This window comes from Phalacrocorax carbo, chromosome 9 (genome assembly GCF_963921805.1).
Source record: "Phalacrocorax carbo chromosome 9, bPhaCar2.1, whole genome shotgun sequence".
NCBI classification, from domain to species: Eukaryota; Metazoa; Chordata; class Aves; order Suliformes; family Phalacrocoracidae; genus Phalacrocorax; species Phalacrocorax carbo.
Genome location: NC_087521.1, coordinates 22,117,922 through 22,142,508, shown reverse-complemented (window position 1 = coordinate 22,142,508; position 24,587 = coordinate 22,117,922). Strand labels below are relative to the sequence as shown.

General features: G+C 36.5%; 1 protein-coding gene across 5 annotated transcripts in view; it reads left to right on the top strand.

Moving 5' to 3' along the window:
• The window catches only part of DICER1 (dicer 1, ribonuclease III), a 69,033-nt gene extending 45,327 nt beyond the window's left edge, over nt 1–23,706 (top strand). For all 5 annotated transcript variants that reach the window (XM_064460681.1, XM_064460683.1, XM_064460680.1 and 2 more), the window contains 12 exons: nt 1,781–1,994; nt 2,367–2,520; nt 4,676–4,858; nt 5,196–5,301; nt 5,402–5,577; nt 5,868–6,651; nt 8,110–8,265; nt 12,076–12,958; nt 14,972–15,240; nt 17,855–18,017; nt 18,118–18,193; nt 18,471–23,706. In XM_064460681.1, coding sequence (XP_064316751.1) covers nt 1,781–1,994; nt 2,367–2,520; nt 4,676–4,858; nt 5,196–5,301; nt 5,402–5,577; nt 5,868–6,651; nt 8,110–8,265; nt 12,076–12,958; nt 14,972–15,240; nt 17,855–18,017; nt 18,118–18,193; nt 18,471–18,636 — 3,330 coding nt within the window. In that variant the 3' untranslated portion in view covers nt 18,637–23,706. The remainder of the gene's footprint in view (nt 1–1,780; nt 1,995–2,366; nt 2,521–4,675; nt 4,859–5,195; nt 5,302–5,401; nt 5,578–5,867; nt 6,652–8,109; nt 8,266–12,075; nt 12,959–14,971; nt 15,241–17,854; nt 18,018–18,117; nt 18,194–18,470) is intronic.
• Nucleotides 23,707–24,587: the final 881 nt, after the last annotated feature.

Sequence of the window (24,587 nt, the reverse complement as noted above, 5' to 3'; positions counted from 1 at the left end):
AACGACCATAAGTGCTGCTTGTATCAAGTAACCTTCAGAAAATAAGCAATAATATAGAATCATAGAATCATTTAGATTGGAAAAGACCTTTAAGATCATAGAATCCAACTATTAACCTACCACTGCCAAGTCTACCACTAAACCATGTCCCTAAGTGCCCATCTACCCTTTTACATACCTCCAGGGATGGTGACTCAACCACTTCCCTGGGCAGCCTGTTCCAGGGCTTCACAACCCTTTCCATGAAGAAATTTTCCCTAATATCCAATCTAAACCTCCCCTGGTGCAACTTGAGGCCATTTCTTCTTGTCCTATCACTTGTTAGTTGGGAGACCAACACCCACCTTGCTACTGCCTTCCTTCAGGTAGTTGTAGAGCACGATAAGGTCTCCTCTTCAGCCTCCTTTTCTCCAGACTAAACAACCCCAGCTCCCTCAGCCGCTCTTCATTAGACTTGTGCTCTAGACCCTTCACCAGCTTTGTTGCCCTTCTTTGGACGTGCTCCAGCACCTCAATGTCTTTCTTGCAGTGAGGGGCCCAAAACTGAGCACAGTATTTAAGGTGCGGCCTCACCAGTGCCAGGTACAGGGGGACAATCACTTCCCTGCTCCTGCTGGCCACACTATTCCTGATACAAGCTGGGATGCTGTTGGTCTTCCTGGGCACGCTGTTGGCTCATATTCAGCCGACTATCAACCAACACCCCCAGGTCCTTTATCTGCTGGGCAGCTTTCCAGCCCCTCTTACCCAAGCCTGTAGTGTTACGTGGGGTTGTGACCCAAGTGCAGGACTTAACGCTTAGCCTTGTTGAACCCCATGCAGTTGACCACGGCCCATCAATCCAGCCTGTCCAGGTCCCTCTACAAATCCTTCCTACCCTCAAGCAGAGCAACACTCCCACCCACCTTGGTGTCATCTACAAACTTACTGAGCATGCACTCCATCCCCTCGTCTAGATCATTGATAAAGATATTAAACGGAACTGGCCCCAACACTGAGCCCTGGGGCACGCTGCTTGTGACCGGCCACCAACTGGATTTAACTCAATTCACCACAACCCTTTGGGCCCAGCCATCCAGCCAGTTTTTTACTTAAGACATCTGTCCAAGCCATGAGCAGGCAGTTTCTCCAGGAGAATGCTGTGTGAATCCATCCAGTCACCACTTCATTTTCTGTCTTGGGAATGGAACAGTTTGTTCTATTTTTGCTGAACTTCTGTTTTGCAATGTTATTTTTTATTATTTTGCAGTGACAAATTCAAAATGTTCCTCTTGTTTTGTATGAGGTATGATAGGAGTGGCTTATCAGCTAAAGAGATAGCCTGCAGTGCTACCTTATCTATATGAAAGCTGTGGTAACAAGTCCTCTCGGCATTCCTAGTCTGCAGCAACAGAAAAAGTTAATTGAAATTGGCACTTCTTGCTTAGGAAAATTTTTAATAGAAAGGCATTTTCTGTGGATGAGATTCAGCTGAGGAATTTGCTGGTTTTCACATTTCCTCCTTCATTTTTTTTTACTTAATCTTTTATAAAGAGAAAAGCTGTAAAACGCAAGGAAAATTATTTAAAAAAAAAACCAAACAAAAAAACCCCCACAAAAATAAGTCCTTCTTTAAGCTGTCAAAATCTCATATAATTGAAGGTCATCAAAATTCTGATCCAGTTTGCTGTGGGGTCAGGCAAGTGCTACCTCAGAATCTGAACTAAACAACTGGTACTCAGTAGAGTAATCCTACTCTGGATTTTCTCTCTTGATCTCTTTTGGTTCTTTTCTTACTTAGATTCCTCACTTTCCTGTGTATACTCGTTCTGGAGAGGTTACAATATCTATCGAACTTAAGAAATCTGGTTTTACGCTGTCTCTGCAAATGCTTGAGCTGATAACGCGACTCCACCAGTACATTTTTTCACATATTCTTCGTCTTGAGAAACCTGCACTAGAGTTCAAACCCACAGAAGCTGATTCAGCCTATTGTGTTCTACCTCTTAATGTTGGTAAGAACAGAGTCCTTGCTTTAAATATTCACTTTGAATTCCTTTAGCAACATGTTTGTTAATGTTTATGTTAAATTTCAGGTGTTAGCTGTGGGACTAATACCATATGTGGTAGTCTGAAGATTTGTCAGTAACATTTTTATTACTTTTTCACAATTCCAAATTAGTTCTAACTTGGTGATGTAAGTTGATTTATATTAGGTTTCAGCTGACTCTGTAAGGGTCTAAAATCGTATATGTCTCCTTTGAAACTTTTTTAAAAAATCAAATATGTATATAGAGTAAGAAAAAAATTGTAATTTATAACTTTCCAGAAAAGTTTAGCCCAGAAAACTCCCCTGAATAACTGAGTAATGTGTTTTCCTTTTTAAGTTGATGACTCCAGCACTTTGGACATTGACTTTAAGTTTATGGAAGACATTGAGAAATCTGAGGCACGTACAGGCATTCCCAGTACTCAGTATACAAAAGAAATGCCTTTTATTTTCAAGTTAGAAGATTACCAAGATGCAGTCATCATTCCACGGTGAGTACTGTATACAGTACTTATTGTATTTATACAAACACTTGAACGAGGGAGTGTTAGTATATGCAGAAGAATTGCTTGTAAAAAATATATGCTGTTAATCTGAAGGTATCTGGTCAACTCTTAAATAATTTAACTATTGACTGAAAAATATCTTTAATCTTACGCAGTAGGATTTAAGTGGTTTAGGCCTCCCAAGACTCATTACCTTTTCATTAGGAATAGTAGAGTTCACCATAAAACCTAAGTAGTATTCTGATGAAACGTTGTCACTTCATCAAGAACTGGCCTACTGAAACCAATTTTAATTTGGAAGAGTGAGTGGAAGTCCTGTTCTCTGGTTACTGCTTATTTGCACTGAAGGCTTGCTAAAGGAAGGTATGCTGTGGGTAGATGGAAAAATTAACAAGTGAAAAACACCAGTGAAAAGAATCTTCCTATTGAGTGGTATTTAGATTAGAAATTGACATCATTTCATGTACTGGGTATGCAAAGGTTCTCCAGAACTGGTAAGTTTTGTGGAGACTTAATTATTCCCTATGTCATGTTTGACGTGATAAAAGAAAATGGACTGACTGGCTTGTGCTTGTACCTAATATATTGTAAACAACGGTAGTCACAGAATATATATGGAAGATAAATATTAGTACTTTGTTTTGGCCTCATCTGTGTTAGACTTTTTTCTTCAAATGTCTTCCTACCCATGTTGATGACTACTGTGATTAAAAATGCTAGTGTAAAAAAGTGGCTATGGACCACCACTGTTTAAGCATTATGTCGTCATGATCAGAGTTAACGCCATAGAAGTGGCTCATAGGTGGTGTGAATTAGCACAGTTGCTGGACTTCAGTGAAGCTATGGTATTTCATCTGTCTGAAGATCTGGCCACAGTGCCTAAACCAGTAGTATTCTTCCCCTTTCCCTTTCTTTTTTTCTTTTTTTTTTTTTTTTAATTATTAATTGTTATCTGATAATGTTCAGGCTTGGGTAAAGCCAAAATTTTTTAATCTTGTTTCATACATTAAGAAATCTCTGAATTTCAAGGACTTCTGTTTTCGGTCAACATAAAAATGGTGGAAATAAATGTTTGTACTTCTTTGTTCTGCTTGGTTGTAAGCTCCTTAAGGGAAGCATAATATGACACTGCATTGGTACATTTCTGTTGAATTTTTCAGAATAGGCGTGGATATCAGTAAGATTTAAAAACAAAAATATCCTGAATGCTCCTTTAACCCACATTCTTCAGTGGAAAAGTTTAGACAGCATGGGAATATGTTTTTGTTTTTTTAAAATTTATTTTTCTCTTTGGAAGAAAGCTAAAAAGCCTCATTAATAGTGTAGTAATTTTATTCAGTGATATCTATTTAGATATTTGAATAGAAGCTTAAAATGATAAATGCAGCAGACCAAAGTAGGAAATAAGCTAATGTGCACATCTAAATATTGACTGTTGATTTCATGTTTTTTCATGGTTTTTATTATTTTTCCTGTGCATGTTTATCATAGTATCCAATGATCACAACGGTATCAGAATAAAAGTGTTCATGAAGCATCCTGGCTTTATTTTTCTAATATTCTGCCTGTATTACAAGAACTGCATTGCCCTTGGAAGGCTTGTGAATTTACTATGTATTTGGGGGTTTGTATTTCAACTTTATTTTGGAGGATGGCTTGGTTAAAATGCCAGTTTAGATGTAAGGTAGTACAGTCTTTGTATGCAGAACTCTTACCTCTGCTGATTGTAGCACAGAGGAGACTAAACATTAAAAAGCCAAATTATCAAGTTTAATTGCTAGGTGTTTGGCACTATGAAACTATAATTTGCAGCATTACTCTTGGAGATGGTTGTCCAGAGCCTGATTTTTGTATTAGATATTGAAGATATAAATTTTTGTATTTAATTTAAATGTTTCTGTAGAAGGAATTATCTAAATTATAGATTGATTTTATTCCTCCTTATCTTACAGTACATTTCTCATGTAGTTATTTGAGTTGGCTAAACAAATGGTTTCTACAACAAAAAACCCCACCAACCAAAAACCTCAAGAGATATTTAACGGTTTACCACCTGACCACATTAGAACATGAAGAGCTTAGCACAAGCTTTACTCTAAGGCTATAACATATGCCAAAATATATAATTTTTTTTCTTTAGGTATCGAAATTTTGATCAGCCTCATCGATTCTATGTAGCTGATGTATACACTGATCTTACTCCACTCAGTAAATTCCCTTCCCCTGAATATGAAACTTTTGCTGAATATTATAAAACAAAGTATAATCTTGACCTGACCAATCTCAACCAGCCACTGCTGGATGTGGACCACACATCTTCAAGGTAACAACAGCCATGTTTGTGTCTGATGTTTGTAGTTTGACAATGAAGTGCCACTTTCTTCTTAATTTTTTCATTTTTAATTTAATTTTTTTAATTATGCAAGAAAGCTGAGGGCTTATGTTTTCCAAAATAATTACTGACTTTTTTTCTTGATGGGTACTTAGCTTATAACAACTGTAACTTGAGTCCATTCTTTTTCCAGAGGTAACTGTGCTGTAAATTCACAATGCATTATGGTTGAATACTAAGAATAAGTCATTGCTTTAGAAAGTTTAGGCTAGTAAGTCCTATTCATTAAATATGTAATTACATTTAAGTATTTTCACATGGTTTTTAGACTTAATCTTTTGACTCCTCGCCATTTGAATCAGAAGGGGAAAGCACTTCCACTAAGCAGTGCTGAGAAGAGGAAAGCAAAGTGGGAAAGTTTGCAGAATAAGCAGGTAAAACAGAAGTGTCTAATTCAAGTTGCTTTTCTCTTAACAGTGATCTGATTACTACCTTTACAGGTAAAATATTTTTCTTACTCCCTCCTCTCCCCAGATACTGGTTCCAGAGCTCTGTGCTATACATCCTATCCCAGCATCACTGTGGAGAAAAGCAGTTTGCCTCCCTAGCATACTTTATCGCCTGCACTGCCTTTTGACAGCAGAGGAACTAAGAGCTCAAACAGCCACCGATGCTGGTGTAGGGGTTAAATCACTTCCTGCAGATTTCAGGCATGTATTTTTTTGACTATGTATTTTTCAATATGATATCTGACTTCATTGGAAAACAAGGAGAAAACTTAACAATTATTGCATGAATTTAAAACTGATATGCTTTAACTCGTCAGTTTTCATTGAAACATAGTTTAAACAGTCTAGATTGTGAGTGGTGAAGTTAGAGGCTGAGGTCACTGTTCTTTTTGGAAGAATGTGGCTTTTTTTTAAATGTGTATGTGCATATAGTGTCATTTTGTGATAGTATCTTTTGTTGTTGTTAACAAAATCAGTGTGTATCTTTACAGATATCCTAACTTGGACTTCGGATGGAAAAAGTCTATTGACAGCAAATCCTTCATCACTATTCCTAGCTCCTCTTTAGTAGAGAATGAAAATTACTGTAAGCACAGCACAATTGTAGTCCCTGAAAATGCTGCACATCAAGGTGCTAATAGAACCTCTTCTGCAGAAAACCATGACCAAATGTCTGTGAGTTACAGAACATTGCTCAGTGAGTCACCCAGTAAACTCCAAATTGATGTCTCGGCAGAACTTGCAGCAATTAATGGTGTTTCTTATAATAAAAATCTTGCCAATGGCAATTGTGATTTAGCTAACAGAGACTTTTGCCAAGGAAATCAGCTGAATTACTGCAGGCAGGAAATACCTGTACAACCAACTACCTCATATCCCATTCAGAATTTATACAGCAGTGAGAACCAGCCCAAGCCCAGCAATGAATGTACTCTACTGAGTAATAAATACCTTGATGGAAATGCTAACAGATCTACCTCAGATGGATGCCCCAAAATGGCAGTGACCACCAGTACTTCAAAAGCTATTAATCTTTCAAAAGACAGAGCAGATGCTGAAAAGAACCCTTCCTGTGGGTACTCCTCAAAAACTCTCGGTCCTAATCCTGGTCTCATTCTTCAAGCTTTGACTCTTTCAAATGCTAGTGATGGATTTAACCTGGAGCGGCTAGAAATGCTTGGTGATTCATTTTTAAAGCATGCTATCACTACATACTTGTTTTGCACTTACCCTGATGCTCATGAGGGACGGCTGTCATATATGAGAAGCAAAAAAGTAAGTAGTAACAATCTAATGATATTATGTAAAAGGCATGCTGTAATAAGCCATATATATAAAAAATTCACTAGAAGATTGAATGGCAGCAGGGTGGTTCAGTTCCACAGGTTTACTGATTATACATTGGGTAGCATGCATATTAGGAATAAAAATACAGGACTACAGGTTTAATGTTGCCATAACTGTGATTGATTGAAACTGTTTTCTGCAGTTCATTTTGAAATCTAAACCAGCTGATTACCAGCCTTAAGAAAGGACAGGACTGAACAGGACTAATAGTTCTGTGTTAGTGAGGACATTTGGTGGACTGAACACTAGAGCTGTACTGAGTAGAAACTCTTAGCAGGAGTGCTTGAATGAAGGCGTGAGAGTTAGCAGCACAGAGCCTAAGGTTGTAGCTTTATTTGACCTTTCCTTTGTTTCCTCACTAAGTCACTTTCCTTGAAAACTTTTAGTATGATCTTACAGGAATGCTAAAAATGAAACAACAAAAAATCTTACAGAACTGTTGCATCAAAACTTTTTAAAGTATTTTAAAGTAACTGTAAACAGTAGTAAGCAGAGTCTTTGATTCTGCTGCTGCTGGTTTGAAATTCTGGAATAATCAATCATGTGAAAGTTTGTTTTGTTTGTATTTTTTCCCCACCTAATGTGATAACTTGAGTCAAATGTTAAGGATTTGATTATCTACCTCCTAACAAAATGCATCATTGAAATGATTAAGTAGCTTAATCTTGAAAAATAAGGAGGGCTAAATAAATTGCACAGTTCAAATAAGGGAAGGGATTGAATGTTCAGGTTAAAATTTCAAGGCTCAAAACATGGAAAATGTGTTGTTTAAATGAGGAAATGAAGATCAGAAGTTGATAGTTGAAACGGAAAAGGAAGTATGTTTGTGAATATGACGGTGCTTTTTTTTCCCCCCTTCCCTTTAAAATACTTAAAGAGTTTTAGAGGCTATCAAAATAACGTCTGGATTATGACTTAATAAGATCTGTTATATGGAACTGTTTTTAACACTTTCTACTGCCAAGATTTAAGTCAATTGACCCGTAATAACAATCATTTTTCATTCCAAATATAGTCTGAATGTTGATTATTAATACTGGTAATCAATGGCACTTGTACAGGTTATATTTACTGTGATTTTAAAAGTAGCAATAATTTTGTTTTGCAAAGAGAATTTGATCTATCGGATTTCTTTAGCTGAAACTATCACACCTAATATGCTTGGCCTCAAAAAAAAAAAACCAACACGCCACCTTAAAAATGTGTGCCTTGCTGTGAGTTGGTTGTACTATATTAAGCAAGCTGAACTCCCTTTTGAGAACTGGAGAAAATGCGTAATTGTACAAGATCTGGTTTGACACGTAAAATTGTTTTGCTCCTTTTTCTTTTTAACCTATTGTTATATAAATGTATGTCCAAAGGTTTATCAGAATGTTTTTCTTGAAGGTCAGCAACTGTAACTTGTATCGCCTTGGAAAAAAGAAAGGACTGCCTAGTCGTATGGTGGTATCGATTTTTGATCCCCCGGTCAATTGGCTTCCTCCTGGTTACATAGTAAACCAGGACAAGAGCAACACTGATAAGTGGGAGAAAGATGAAATGGTAAGACTTTATTTAACTATGTTGAGGAATAATTATTCGCATTTCTGTATTCTCTCCCCCTACCTCTTCCCACCTACCAGGTATTTTGGTATGTTTTCAGAAAAAAAAACCCAACTAAATCTGTTTCCTTTCTAAAACTTCACTATAACTTATGGAAAATGAGAGGAAAACTGATCCTGAATAGAACCTGAAGTAAGGAAATATACTGAGCTCCAGTAATGAGTGTATCTATTAGTGGAAAGCAGAGAAGAAAAACTTTTTTGCTTGTAATTAGCATGCTCTCAAGAGTTTCAGAAAAACTTCTCTTAGAAATTTTAAACGGAGTTATCATTACTGGTTTTGCTGTAATATGTATACGCAGAAGACTGCTTTTCTTAATGAGTTCACCTTTGTAGAATATATGAAAAGTAGTTGCTATTTTTCATAGTGCTGAGGCAGAATGAAGATTAGAACTGGCTTGAGAAAATGTTCAGTATTGGTTGCTGTTAGCTACACTGTGGGTATGACTGAGCGCTACTTCTCATCCAAAATACTGTGCTGGCTTAGACACCCTCACTGCCTATCGCCGAAAGCTTCAGAATGACAAAGATGACAAATCTTAATGAGGAACGATTCAAATTATTTTCTGACCAAACTCATTGTATGCGAAGAGTAGAAGTGCATGTATAAGAAATATCACTGTTCACAGCAGTCAGTAACATAGTCTTTAATCTGAGACCAGGTTGGGGGAAGGGGCTGGAGGGATTTTTTTCTTTTTCCCAATTCTGAAGACCACACTGGGATTGTAGAACCACCAGAGGGCACATGAGAGGACTGTTAGGGAGATGTACTTTGCAAATAAATGTTTATTGCAGAATAAAACAACCTGATTATTGTGGTTATGTATTGTGCCAAGACTTTGTTACAAAGAGGCTTACTGCTGTACCTTTCTAAGAATAAAATTGCACATTTGGGATAGAAGCTAATCATTGCTTTTAAAAAGCTTTCAGTTGTCTCTGACTTTTCGGTGCTCTCTTCCTCTTTGCTAGTCACTGGCCAAAATGCAGACAGCGATGCAGCTAAGAAGTGGGTTTTTTGTGCCAAGCAGATATTTTGCTTTCTTGGAAGTAAATTGCTTTCTCCATCCATGGGCTGATGACTGACACTAGCAATCTCATATCATTATGACAAATTGACTAAAACATCTTAGTCAAATGTTGATTATTTTTTTTTTGTGTGTGTGTGTTATCAAGCTTTATTGAGAGAAAAGATCTTCCTTTGTTCATTTAATCAAATAGTTGATTTCCAAATAGCTTGAAAAAAAGCCCTTACATGTATTTATCTTCAGTTTGTAAGTGGCCATAACTTATTCAAAATCAATCAGGTATTCTTTAAGACAAGGTTCTTTCTTCTGGGGTTCATTGATTTATTTTTGAAATGCTGAATGCATTGTAGTCATGCAATAATGATGAAAAAAACTAGTATCAAAATTGCTTCCTGGCTCCTTTACCTATTGCTCATTCTCATCACTTAAATGTTTACTTTTTTTTAAACACAAGAAGTGATGTGTACACAGCATTAGGGTAGTTCATGTAGCTGTCCTCCTAATTAATTTTATTTCAAGAAACTTGCGAATGTAATTGTGGTAAAAATTGTAGCATCACTTGTTAAGATCTTTGAAAACAAACACCAAATTCTGTATTGACTCATCCATATAGACATGTCTCATTCAGGGAGTGTATTTTTATTTCAGTGGCGGATATGATAGGCGGTGTGTAACAAGAAAAAAAATCAGCACTAGGTCTAGCTGAGACTGGTTCAGTTAGACTTATTTTAAGCACTATACTGCTACTAGTATCCAAAATAACTATTTCAAATCAAATTTAGCTGTCTCTTTCTGATCAAAGTTACAGAAATCGCTGCTGTGTGTGTGTGAGAGGGGTAATTACAGCAGCAGAAATTCTGTTGGCAAAAATGTCTAAACTATGAACTTCTATAGCCACATTTCTTTTAACTCTCCTCTCATTTCTAAACCTGACTAAGCCTGCTCCATCCTGACGAGGAATGTTGTGATCTGTATGATCCTTGGATAGTTTCAAGTGCTGCCTAGTGCACCTTAGAGCTGCTGCCCATCCACACCTTTAGAAAGCCGTGCATTTGGCACAAAGGGAAAGGTCTCCAGTGGTAGCGTCTGGTTCACAGATTTGCAAGATTAAATAACTGAGACCTACAATATGACATAAAGATCGAGGGCAGATATAGGCTGTTTCACTTGATTCAAAATGGTGTTGCCTTTCAGGACCCAGTCCAGAAAAGCACTTGGAATCTGGTCTTGCTCCTATCAAATTCAGTGGCAGAATTCCCACTGACATCAGTGATGCTGGGTTGAGCCTGTGAATAGTCTTTTGATGTTAGGAAGACTACTTGTGCATTTAGCTAATATGTTTAAGTGCTTTCCTGGATTGGGGCCATGGCAAATTGTACAACATTGTATAACTTGGACATATCTGTGTTCAATTTATAATTTACATCAATCCATATCAATTTGCTCAACGTGAGCAAGGAAAAGACATGAGACATCATTAGTTTTACTGTGTGGGTAGGTATGTAAGTATAAGAAAATTGGTGACAACTTCTACTTTTCTTTTAATTAGTTAAGGTTATAACTATAGCCTGAAAAAAACCCAAAACTTTAAAGAAATATGTACTTGCTTAAAGGGTAGGATTAATACTAGTTGCCTTTGGATAGAGTTGTCCTACTTCATGATTTAATGTATATGTTGATAGTTTAAAAATAAACAACAAAAACCTGTATTACAGAATTGTGCCTTTTTTCTGCTTTTCCATTTTTAAACCTGCTATATTGAAATCCTGGTAATATTAAATGTATGAGAAACTGGAAAGATTTCATATTTGTTAAAGTGAAGAACCATGGTACAAATTAGTAATTCTTACACAACCAAAAATTGGCCTATATCTAATGTCTAAAAAGCAGCAACTTAACTAAATCCCTAACACATGCAGTCAAGACTGTCACCCACATAAGCATTAGATTCTTGCCACCTAACTGGTATTAGACTCTTGTTTATGATCTGTAATATAAAAATCACCTACACTGATTCACTGATCTTATTTTCTACTAGTTTGCCAAGTAGACTGATTCAGTGTGCAGTGAACTGTATTTCAGAGCATAGATAAATGTATTTGCTCTTTCAAGTGATGATTATTGAAGGACTAGGATAAAGAAGTTCTTACAGTTGTTTCATTGAATGTGTTTTCTGTTTGTGTGTCCCAAAACTGAGATTATCATGATTGTGACTACAGTAAACCCTGCAAGCCCCTTAGATTCCTTCTATGCCGAATACTTCAAAATGACATTGATTACACATTTGTAATAGCCTTACTTAGCAGCTAGAGATAAGGATGCAACCACAACAGTTTCTTCTACTTCTCTAAATTTGTTAATTTAGAATTCTTTCTTTTGTTTACTTTGGCATGCAAGTATATAATGTTAGTGGTTTTCAAATTAATTGTATGTGCATCATATTCAAGTAAAGCATGAGCTGCTATGAAATGCAGCAAGTGTTAATATGGAACATGTGCTATGGTAGGTTAGTAATAAAGGTTTTGTATTCCAAGGCAATTATTTTTGTCTTAGAATGCTGGTGTTAATTGAGATTGTATTGTACGTCTGATCAGGCAATGTAATTAGGAACAATAATTTAAAAATTAGTCTTATTATTAGCAGACGCTACTGAAATCTTCTGACAGTTCTGGAGTGAAAGTTTCTCTTTTCCCTCTTCAGTACCATATTTTTTTGTTCTTTCATAGACAAAGGAGAACTTGTTGGCTAATGGTAAACTCGATGATTATGATGATGATGATGAAGATGAAGACCTAATGTGGAGGTTACCCAAGGAAGAAACAGACTTTGAAGATGATTTTCTGGAGTATGATCAGGAGCATATCAAATTCATTGATAATATGTTAATGGGGTCAGGGGCTTTTGTGAAGAAAATTTCTCTCTCTCACTTTTCAACCACTGATTCAAACTATGAATGGAAAGCACCCAAAAAGTCATCCCTGGGTAATGTTCAGTTTTCATCAGATTTTGATGATTTTGACTATAGCTCTTGGGATGCTATGTGCTATCTGGATCCCAGCAAAGCTGTTGAAGAGGATGATTTTGTAGTGGGCTTCTGGAATCCATCAGAAGAAAACTGTGGTGTTGATGCAGGAAAACAGTCTATCTCCTATGACTTGCATACAGAGCAGTGTATTGCTGACAAAAGCATTGCAGACTGTGTGGAAGCCCTTTTGGGCTGCTATCTGACCAGCTGTGGTGAAAGAGCTGCTCAGCTTTTCCTGTGTTCATTGGGGCTGAAGGTGCTCCCTGTAATTAAAAAGACTGATTGGGAAGACACTTTGTGTGCTACCAGAGAGAATTGTATCAGTGAGCAGAAGAATCTTTCACCAAACTCTGTTTTGGCTTCTGTAGCTAATTCAGAGCCTTCTCTGTATAAAGACCTGGAGTATGGCTGTTTGAAGATTCCACCGAGGTGTATGTTTGATCACCCAGATGCTGAAAAAACCTTAAATCACCTTATTTCTGGTTTTGAAAACTTTGAGAAGAAAATAAACTACAGTTTTAAGAACAAGGCTTACCTTCTTCAGGCATTTACTCATGCCTCATACCATTATAATACCATTACTGGTAAGTTGTCTTGAAGAAACTAGGGGTGTTTTCTCCCATATTGTAAATGTTAGAGAAGCAGTAAATGTTGTGGTTTTTTTAGTAGTCTTTTTTTTTAGACATCACATGGTACTTTAAGAAGTCAATAGCCTCTGAATACAAAATGTTAGAAAATAATGTTTTGTCCCTTATTTAGAGGGGTATACTTGTTGAAGCTGTATATCAGTGATTATTCATTTTTTGACCTGATACAGATAGATTTACTGAAGCCTAACCAGGTTCTGAGAGAGTATTTTTTATCTCTGATGCTATATCACTAGCTGTATATGACTGACATTAGATCCTCATTTAGCTGAAATAAGTTATTGTAGAACTCTGGCAAATGGCAGTGTACTTCTAGAAGTAGTGATCATGTCTTGCAAATATATGTAGCAAATTTGTCCCATAATTTAATCCCAAGAATATTACCCCTTGTACTTCTGAGGATTAAAAGTGGACTATACAATTTTTATTAGCTGAATAGTCCATAGGATAGCAAAATATGGAGACTTCCATCTGAAGTTGAGAATTGGAAGGCTTAATTTAAGTCCAGGCATTTTGTTGCATAAATATTTAAAGTCAAAGTTTGAAGCAGTTGACTAAATCAGACTAAATACTAATTTCAGGTTAACTGCTTTCTGTATGTGATCTCAAAAAAGATTTTACAGCAGTACATATTTGTATTTCTGTAATCTTCTCGAATTGCGTATACTAATATATTTAGTATTCATTCTAAAACTTTAAAAATTTTCCTATGATAATATGCAGTCAAAAACAAACCATGGTAAAATTCCAGCCCTATTTGAAGTGAATGGCAAATTCCTGTGCAATCAACAGTGATTTTTTTCCCCATAGTGAATTGGTTCCTTATTCCAAGCAGCAAGAAAGCTCTGCTTTAATTAAAGAAATAAGTAGTTTTGAAATGTTAGTACATTGAGAAACAGTTCTGACAAAACACTAAAATGCTCTTTTGCTTTTTCATTCTAGGTGATATTACCCACGTACATGTATATATATATTTCCTTTTTACAAATATTTCACAAACATATAGAAGGTAGATGGTTCATACATATATACGTTGGTTCATGTATAATTACGTTGTTGGTAGCAGAAGCTTTTGATCCCATTTCTATTTACCAAGTAAGACAATTGTGAATTGCTGTTACCTGTAACTTGTTCTCTTAAGGAGTAGCTAGCAGTTGAGATCCGGCAGCATCTTAGGTTCAGCTGCTGTAAAAGCAACTTAGTACTAGCCATTTCACTCTCATATTACTTTACTTTCATAATAATTTTGTCTTCCTTCCTTCTCTACTGACCTATCCCTGTTTGCTTTCAAGAGGGTTTTTTGCTTTTGTTTGTAATCTAAAAATAGACCTCCCCAGCTCTCTATTCCTGTGTTCCTCTGTCAATTTTCCAAACAGCAAAGGCTCAGTAATCTTAGTTTCCAGTTTGAGACACCCATTCTGAATGGGAATCTTTGTTCCATGCCTTTTGAGAAATCCAAATGTGTGGCAAATTAGATGAAAAATCTCAGGTTGTATGTTCCCCCTGCTTTTAATACGTTGATTTCTTTATTAATTTTCTAGAGGTTTAACTGTTATTGTTTTCAGATCAGCCTGCAGGTAGAATCTCAGTATTTTACTTTTTTGATGTTTCTCAGCACAACGTGGAGATTCTTGAGTAAAAGCACTAATTGATTATAAACACATGTTTTGCTAGCCTGACAAATTAGCATTATATTCAAAAGTGGCTTTATTATTGGGTATAATTTCTGGTTTTCCTGATTTTCTTTTTTTTTTTTTAAATAATTCAGTAACAATCCTTTAAACACAAAGATACCTGTTCTAAAAAACATATTGTCTTCTCTGAGCGCTGGTTAGTTTATGGAATTTACATGGCAGCGTACCAAACCTCCTATGCAGAAAGGCCTGGAAAGAATGTGTGTGTTAAACTTAATTGTGTTGTTGTACATTCTTCTATTTCCAATGCTTTAAGATTGTTACCAGCGCTTAGAATTCCTGGGAGATGCAATTTTGGACTACCTCATAACCAAGCACCTTTATGAAGACCCACGGCAACACTCTCCAGGAGTTCTTACTGACCTACGATCTGCTCTAGTGAATAATACCATTTTTGCATCATTAGCTGTAAAGTATGACTACCACAAATACTTCAAAGCTGTCTCTCCTGAACTGTTTCATGTTATTGATGACTTTGTTCAGTTTCAAATGGAAAAGAATGAAATGCAAGGAATGGATTCTGAGGTTAGTGGAAGTAGAAGACACATGTTCAGTATCTGATTTGAAGAATGTCACTGGATTTCTTAGCGTGATGTGTGGGGTTTTTTGTAATGTTTTAGTTTTACGCACACAGCAGCCATAGAAACAGGCTGCCAGTAATAAAGCATGCAATATGCAAAGTAAAATACAGTCTTCAGAAAGTATAAAGTTGATAAGCACATTCAGAAAATAATGAAATTGAAACTAATTTGCCTCTAGATTTTTCTGTGACGCTTGATTTCAGTCACTATTTTGTTTCTGTGGTGGTGTTAGAACATCATGGCGGGGAGGAGGAGGGGAACGCTTAGCTTGCTTTCTTCACTGACAGATTGGAAGCACTACTATACCGTAAAATTGTGATGAAGAGTTACTAAGTCATATAGCGCTGATTCAGGACAGGATATCCATACAATATGATGAACAATACTACCTTGGCACAACTGGGATTTTTTAGCATAGCACACTGGCAAAAGATTTCCACTGGTTTTGATCTGATGATTTCTGCTGGAGCAGGTGTCATTGCACTGTACTCAAGAGTGTTTGACATGCTCCTGAAGGCTTTATTTCTGCTAGGCAGAGAAACATAGGCATCTTTCAGTTAAGCCAATTAAAAAATAGTTTAACTGAAGGCTTGCAAACACAGATCATATCTATGCTATGCGGGAAAGGTAATAATAATGAACATGTATTTGCTGAAGGATGGACTAAAACTAACTGTTTTGGATAAGCTGCTCAGAAAATCTATAAGAACAAGGGCCTTGTGAGTAAAATTCTAATGAGAGTCCTGGAAGAGATGTACTTTCTCATTATCCTTTCTTTAAAAGTGTTATCCAATAGATATCCCTAATAGTTTGTCTTCTGAAAAACTGACCAGTCCTTTAAAACGTTCTGTCTGAGAATACTCCAGCACTAAATGAACATGTTATCTTTGTCTTTAGTAACTTCTTCTTTCTGATACACAATTTAAAAGCTTGGGAATCAAAATACTTCAGTCACATATGTTTACAGCCCTTGCACTCTGTTGCAGAGTGAAATCCGTATGTTTTATGGGAAGGTTCAGAAAACATTGACTAAGAAATTTGTCACTGTAATTTAGATAATAAATTATTGTACATCAGAGGATCAAACTCTGTTGTCCAACTTGGTTTTTTCACAATATGAGTGAAAAGGCCAAAAACTTAACAGCTCATAGTAGTGATTTCTAACTTTGTTCAGTTTTGCTGGTACGCATAAAGATTCCCTAGAAACTTACAGTAAAGTTGCAACCAAATTGTGCGATAGCTGTTTCAAATAAAATTCTTGTTTCACTCTCCCTACGCCTGCTCCCTATCTTGGTCTGGCACTGAATTACTGAAACTCTTATTTCATCAGAGCTAATGCAAGAGTCTTTGTTTCTGCAGTTCATGCCAGCTAGACTGGTCTCCATGTGTGTCTCCACGTCATCTGCTTTTCTTTTTTCAAATCTCACTCCTGAAACATCTGTTGTCCCTTGCCGTGTAGCTCTTAGTTTCTCCCTCGTTCTGTTATTTCAGTATAACTCAAAAGTGTTTCAGTTTGCACTTGGTATGAGATACACTATTCAAAAGAGTTGAATGTGGTTTTTAACTTCGAAATTCCCATTTGGAGTGGGTACATATCAGGTCTGACTTCTTGTTTGATTTATTTTAGGTAGAAGTATTGGGCAGGATTAGTTTATGAAGTATTATGGTGACTCTTAAGAGGACTGAATCAGGTTTTAAACCCCAAATAGAGTGAGAGTGTGGCTGCTGGGGGAAAAGACCAACAGAAACTTAATTCTCTTTAGGCAGAGAAGAGTAATGGTGAAAAACTTTGTTTTCAGGTTACTTTGTTTGGACTTCAGTGAATGTATATGAAATATTTTTAGTAAAGGATTAGATTAACTCAAGACCTTTAAGACATACTGAAAGTTTAGTTTTAATAATGAGAATAGACTATTGTCTTAAGTTGGTAGCATAGAAGAAAACACTGCCTGCTACATTTAAAAAATATCTAAGTGTGCCTGTTATTTCAGTGTGGTGTTGCTGGTTTTCAGTTATTGATGGCTTGTTTTACTAATGCTTGCTTCATGCTTGTCTTCTGGGGTAAACGAGGTAAGGAAAGGTACATCCGACTCTCATCCAGAGATCGGACTTCCAGATTTTAAAGTCTCCTTCTAGGAGATGATTAATGTATGAACTCTTTCTTTGAGTAGCTTTCTAGTATTAACTGATAGAGCCAAGTCTGTTTCTTATTGGAAAAAACAGACCCATAGTGAAATCCTGCAGAATTATTACAGGAGGAATTCACAAAGCATATAAGGTCTCTGTATGCAATGGTGTTTGGGGTTTTTTTCACATTTGAAAAATGATATATCCAGCAACTTGGTTTCATTGGGGAATAAAAGAACAATTTCAATGTGGAAAGTTGTCAATGAAAAACTTAAAGGAAGCAGCTGAGGATAGGATGTAAAAGAGCTTACATTTCTGAAGATCTTTGTTTTATTTTAAAAGAAGTAATTGTTTCTTTCTCTTCTCCTCCCCTTCTCTCTCTCTCTCTCCCTCCCTCCCTCCCTCCCTCGGCTTTTTTTAATTGCAAACAGCTCAGAAGATCTGAAGAAGATGAAGAAAAAGAGGAAGACATTGAAGTACCAAAGGCCATGGGGGATATATTTGAGTCCCTTGCTGGTGCCATTTATATGGATAGTGGAATGTCTTTGGAAATGGTTTGGCAAGTGTACTATCCAATGATGAGGCCATTAATAGGTATTGTCAGCTTTCAGAAAAAAAACCTAATAATTAAGTACCATCTGCTATGAAGAGAAGACAGCTAACTTTTTTCTTTTTATTTTTCTCCCCCAAATAGAAAAATTTTCTGCTAATGTGCCCCGTTCCCCAGTGCGAGAGCTGCTGGAGATGGAGCCAGAGACAGCCAAATTTAGGTAAGAACACACTTCTTTTGGTACACCCCACCATAAAAAGTTTTTAAGCTGTGCTTCGTATACTACTGAGGATTTTCAAATGTCACAAATTACTTTTAAGTTCTTTTGCACTGAGCAGCTAGTGTGATCATTTTCTTTCTTCCTTGCATAACTTTGAGAAAAGTAATGATTTCTGTTTAACTATACTGCTTTAACTTCTGTAGAAAAGAGAATGTAGGTCTCTTATTTCACATTAACTTGCTTAGGCAGTAAGTAATTCTTGTGTGTATTTTTGCAGTCCTGCAGAAAGAACTTATGATGGAAAGGTCAGAGTAACAGTGGAAGTTGTAGGAAAAGGAAAGTTTAAAGGTGTTGGCAGAAGCTACAGGATTGCCAAATCTGCAGCTGCGAGAAGAGCACTACGAAGCCTCAAAGCAAATCAACCTCAGGTCCCAAACAGCTGAGACTCCTCTTAGAAATTAATAAAATGGGGGGGGAAAAAACCACATACAAATAAAGCAAATTTTTAAAAATGTTGATGTTGAGAGGAACAAATTGGAAGACAGAATTTAAAGTTTGTTTGATAACAGAATAGATAAAACATTTAACATGTATAAAATTTTGGAACTAATTGTAGTTAATAGTTTTTTGCGCAAACACAATCTTGTCTTCTTTCCTCACTTCCGCTTTGTTTAATCACAAGAGTGCTTTAATGATGACATTTAGCAAGTGTTCAGAATAATTGTTGTCAGGTCTTTTTGGTTTACTTTAATTGTCAGTACAGCTTTGCTTAGTGTTAGAAGGCCAGGGAGCTTATGCCTAATGCAGTTGCTAGATTTATATATAGTAATCTTGAAATTCTTCAATCTGTGCACTAGTGCCAGTCATAAAGCAGTTGATAAACTGTACTGGATGATTGGGTATAAGAAAGAATAAGTGTGCCAGTATTCTCCTTTTTTTTTTTTTCTCCTCTCCTTGTCATCTTTTTACATTAAGATGGCATTCCCAATCATTATTGCACTTGTTTGTTAGGGACAGATTTTAATTGAAATGGCTGGCATACTGGTAGAATTCAGTTTCCTTATGCCACACAGTCTTGCATAAAAAAAGGTTCTTGCCTTAAAAATAAATAAACCCTCATTAATAATCTTTGATTTCTGATCGTTTTTGGAACAAACTGTTTTACATTCCCTTCATTTTGTTATGCATTTTACAATGATACAGTTCTATATTTACAGTACAACTCATTACTATAGCTGTGACTTATTACAGGATTATAATAGAAATTGTATTCATATATATGTAATTAGGTTATTTTTAACAATTCTGAGGACATGGTTAGTCTACAGGTTTTTTTATACCATAAACAAAATGTGGTCTTTGGCTAAAATTCCAATTTTACACAAACCTGCAAGCTAGATGGTTCCAATACTGGAAAGAGCAATGAATAATTGCACAGTGCAAACTGTCACTAACAAAATAACCTTAGACATATCACACCTAAAATATGCTGCAGATTTTATAGTCAATTGGTTACGTATTTAACAAACAGAGCACCTTTACACTTAGAGATATTTCCACGTAAATTTCTTACTGTACTTTTCAGAGTTGCATGCATATTTCACCTACCAAAGCTGTGCTGTTAAATAACATGAAAGTTGATGTTTGAGATATAACTGCCGTACTTTTGATACATCTGTGATTTAGGTCCTTAATTTAGAGAAACTAGCTCATTGGTGTTTTGGTCTACTGGGGGCGGGGGGGGGGGGGAATCATACTTTTATTTTTTAGGCTTTGCCTATACTTCTTTACTTAGATTTTTGTAGGCACTCTTCACTTAAATACCTCAGTTTTTTTTCTTTCCTTTCCTTCTGTTTTTGCATGCATTGTTTTTTTTTCTGTTTTGGTGCTATGTTTATATATTATGCTTGAAATTTTAATTTTTTGCACTGTAACTATAATACCTCTTAATTTACCTTTTAAAAAAGCTGTGGGTCTCGTATTCCCACCAATATCAGTAGAGGTTTGCTGCAATTTTGCCCTGTTAATTATGCTTGAAGTTTGAGAAAGCAGAGCAAGGTGTTTTAACGTTTTCCAGCACAATAGTTTAAACTTGATGCTGTGTCTTATGTATTAAATTACAAATAAATACTGTATTTCCTGCTTTTAAACCCTATTCCTTTCCTCACAAATGCACACTAAAACAAAAGAAAAACTGTCAGCTCTTGCTTTCTTAACAAAAAAATAAAATAAATGCCTTAGTGACAAGGGGTAGACATTAAGCTTTTCTGAAATACAGTTTTCAAAAGTTCGTACATTTTTTATCCCAGTCATTTTTCATTCTGCAAAAAGGGCCATTCTTGTATTTGAAAGCAGCATTGTTATAGTAGCCAGACCGAGAGTTAAAATACTAGCTTATAAAAAATTCTAGCATTTGTTTGGTACATCAGTCATGAAAATGTAACAGGGAAGTATAAGACCTGCAAGTCTTGATGTGTATAAAACAAATGAAATGAGATGGAATGGTAAAAACACGCAGTCTGGATTTTCAAAGGTAGATTGCTTTGAGTTAGCTGTTTAAAAAAAAAAAAAAAGTAAGTTGCCGATTTAAGTTACAGCTCTGTCCTTGCGGTAGGAGCGAAGTTTCTTAGAGAAAATACAAGATCGCTAATGTTAACAGTTCTGTGCTTCTGGCCAGACATCAATCGGCAGATAAAATCAGACCATCTAGAAAGTCTTAAGTAGTTTTAAATGCATTATGAAAACCTAAAGTTAGTCTTTGAACGCCTAAAATTTCTTACTGATTGTTACAAGGTTATAGATTCTCAGGGGTTTCAGGTAATTGTTAGCAGTAAAGTGCTACAGAGTGTTTTGATGCAAAGAAAATTAACTGAACTTGCTCTGTGTTTCAGAATAGTTTAATGATCACTTTGTTACTAGCTTAAGCCTATGAATTGGAGATCTGAAATGTGTAGTGGCTGACCATAAAGTAGTTTCTGCTGCTGATGCGTTTTTAAATGCGTTTTAAATGCCGTAATTTTTTCCAGTGTGACCTCATTGAAATATTTTTTTTATCCTTTGAGATAGAAAATTCATATTAGTTTCCATGTTAGACATCTGTGTGTTTTACCCTACAGTTGATATGATTTTGATATTGGACAGTATATGCTATTAAAGACCTAAATCTGATCATTTGAAGGTTGGGATAGAAATCACTTGACATGCTGTATGCACAAGTGTGAGCGGACTGTTGCAACCCATCTTCAAAAGCAACCACACAGGCTCATCATAAATAGTGTGGGGGTTAGTTGGCATGAACCTTGTTTTTTTTTATCTAAGTCCTGTTATACTGTACTTTAAACAGTCCTCCTAACTATGCTGCGTTTTTATTTTTATGGCTTTTTTTGCGCTGTTCTGTTCATGTAGCACAAATAAGCATTGCACTTGGTACCATGCTTTACCTCATTTCAAGGAAAAAAATGCTTAACAGAGAGTAAAAATGTGGTTTGGCCTTGCTGCTGTTCTGATTTACTGAATTTGAAAAAGATAATTATAATGCCTGCAATGTGTCATTTACTTGCACAACTTAAATAGGTCATTTGTAACGTCTGTGGCATTTTTACTGTATGTAGAAAAATACAACAAAGATGCGTAACAACTCTTGATTGTATTTTAAAGCTATTGTTTTCCTACTACATCATTTTACTGTTATGTGAAGTAATTAAAATTAGAATGACCTCTGACACTCCAGTAATTATCTCTGAAGAAACCAGTGTATTATGCATGTAATGTAGCTTTTGCGAGAAGACAGCCCACAGTAATTTGGTCAGCCTCAACTAAATCTCTGCTCATTCTGAATATTGAGTGCCCAGTAGTGACTTCAGAAGTGTTTGTTCAGCTTGATGCTGCCAAAGTCCATACAGGGAAAAAAGCCTATTATTTTTAAGTCTCATTACACAATTATGCGTTGTGACCACAGAGTACAGAACTTGGAGAAGAACCGGTTTCCGTGCTGGGGAAGAATATAGTGGTTGCCCAGGGTTGAAGTGCCAGATCTTCAGCTAGTGTAAATTGATGTGGTACCATTTTAATCAGTGGAACCACATTCCTTTACATACCTGAAGATCTTGTGTTTTGGGTTTTCCTCCTTGTAAGCAAATATAGAACCATAAACTGGAAAAATGTGGTTTGTTGTCACTGCGTATGACATAACTGTTCTGCGTGCAGTTATCTGTATAGATAGTGAAATCTTTCTATCCCAGTCAAGGCAGCACACGTAATCCTAAAATGACGAAGAGTATCGTGGTCTGCTGTGATACTACGCTTGTCTCTATCCGACAGTATTCTGGGTTTGTATGTTTTGGGCAGGGCTCCCTACAAAAAACACTTTCATGGAAATCCCTCTTTTGAAGCTGGGGAAGGGTCTGGAGAGCAGGTCTTATGAGGAGTGTCTGAGGGAACTGGGGTTGTTCAGCCTGGAGAAGAGGAGGCTGAGGGGAGACCTTATCGCTTTCTACAACTGCCTGAAAGGAGGTTGTAGCGAGGTGGGTGTTGGGCTCTTCTCCCAGGTCACTAGCGATAGAACGAGAGGAAACAGCTTCAAGCTGCATCAGGGGAGGTTTAGATTGGCTATTAGGGAAAATCTCTTTACTGAGAGAGTGGTCAGGCATTGGAACAGGCTGCCCAGAGAGGTGGTGGAGTCGCCATCCCTGGAGGTATTTAAAAGATGTGTAGTCGTGGCACTTCAGGGCATGGTTTAGGAGACATGGGAGTGTTGGGTTGGCAGTTGGGCTTGATGATCCTAGAGGTTTTTTCCAACATTAATGATTCTGTGATTCTATTTACTACATGAGTAAAGCGAGAAGGATTTTTATTTTTTGGTACTTAATTACTGACGTTGATCCTTTTCCAATTGCTCTAATTTTCAAGAAGTTAATTTCTTTACTTCCATATTAGGTTTAAAACTTAAAACACTACAGTTCATGACCATGAAATGTAATCTAAGTATCAGCTGTAACTCAATCTGAATTTTGTTAGCAAATATCTAGAGGTCATTGTAGTATACTCCACTAGCAGTTCAAATTAACTTCTGTCAAAGCTAACTACATTTCTTAAAAATAAATTTTGTCCAATAAAGTCCTTGAGTTTTTTCCCTCTTTTATTTGAATGGCAACCACAGACTACTTTAATTGCTTTGTAGATGCACTCGGAATTTACTGCAGCAGCAAGTTGGAGAGAGAAATGTTTGTGAACAAGAATTGGAAATTGCAGGCATTTTTATTGTAAATAGTTCGACTGAAAAGATGGTTAAAATCAAGTAGAATGAATAACAAATATAATTTGATGGACAATAAAATATTTACCATCATGTGCTGCAGCTGTCTTTAAAGGACATAAAATGTAATTCATTCATACTGTAATCATGCTGCAGAAGTTTGCAATCTGCACCTTATGGGTCACAATTACCTTTAATAGTTTTTTGTAATAATTGTAGCTGAGTATATCTCCAATAAAGTTATGGTCTGTTCACCTTGCATTGTGTTTTTGCTTTTACTTCTACTTCCTCTTAATGTTCCTCTTAATCTTTCCATAAATCTTGTAGAGTTTACAAAAAATTACTTTTCAGTCTCAGTTTAAATAAAAAAAGAATTGTGGAAACTTTATTTGTTGACCTTGTTTAAAGACAAGTCTGCTTGTCCTCTGATGAATGAACGGTCTTCACAAGCTGTGTGAAGACTCTTACGGGACACTCAGGTTAAACGTTATGGTGTACATGCTACAGTTTGATCTCTGTCGACCATTATACCTGCAAAACTTCTGTTGGAGCTGGGAGGCCCCAGAGCACAAGGGTTCAGTAACCCAGGTTTGCACAGTCCAGCACATGGTTTAAGAATAAGATGTTAGGTTTTGCCAAGAGCCTCAACATAAAATCAGTGTTATTCAATTATTTTTTACATTTGTTTTCCATTAGTATTTCACTTATCCTGAATATTGAAAGCATGTTTGCAGAGTGTTCTGACTGGCATACCAGTGTCATCTCTGCGTTTTATGGAGACGAGACAGACCTGCCAGTCAAAGATGAGTCTGTCTTTCTGAAGACTTCCCAATGCAGTATTTTGTTTCTTGGCATCTGTAATGGGCAACTTCTGCCATGTTTTGTCTTGGGTTATAGAGACAAGCCTGCTGAACTGCTGATGGGCATGGTGGTACCTTTTTCTGGGTCTTGGAGGAGGGCCGAATCACCTAAGGCTTTCAATGGTGTCAGTTTGTTTTGTGGCTCTCCAGCTCTTTTCTTTTTCCCCCTTCTAGGTTCCACCCTGACACTGGTGGCACTGGTAGGTAAGGCCATTTGAGCTTCAGTGTGTAGGCTAGTAAGCCTATGCATTGAAGATGACAACACAGCCCCACCCCCAAA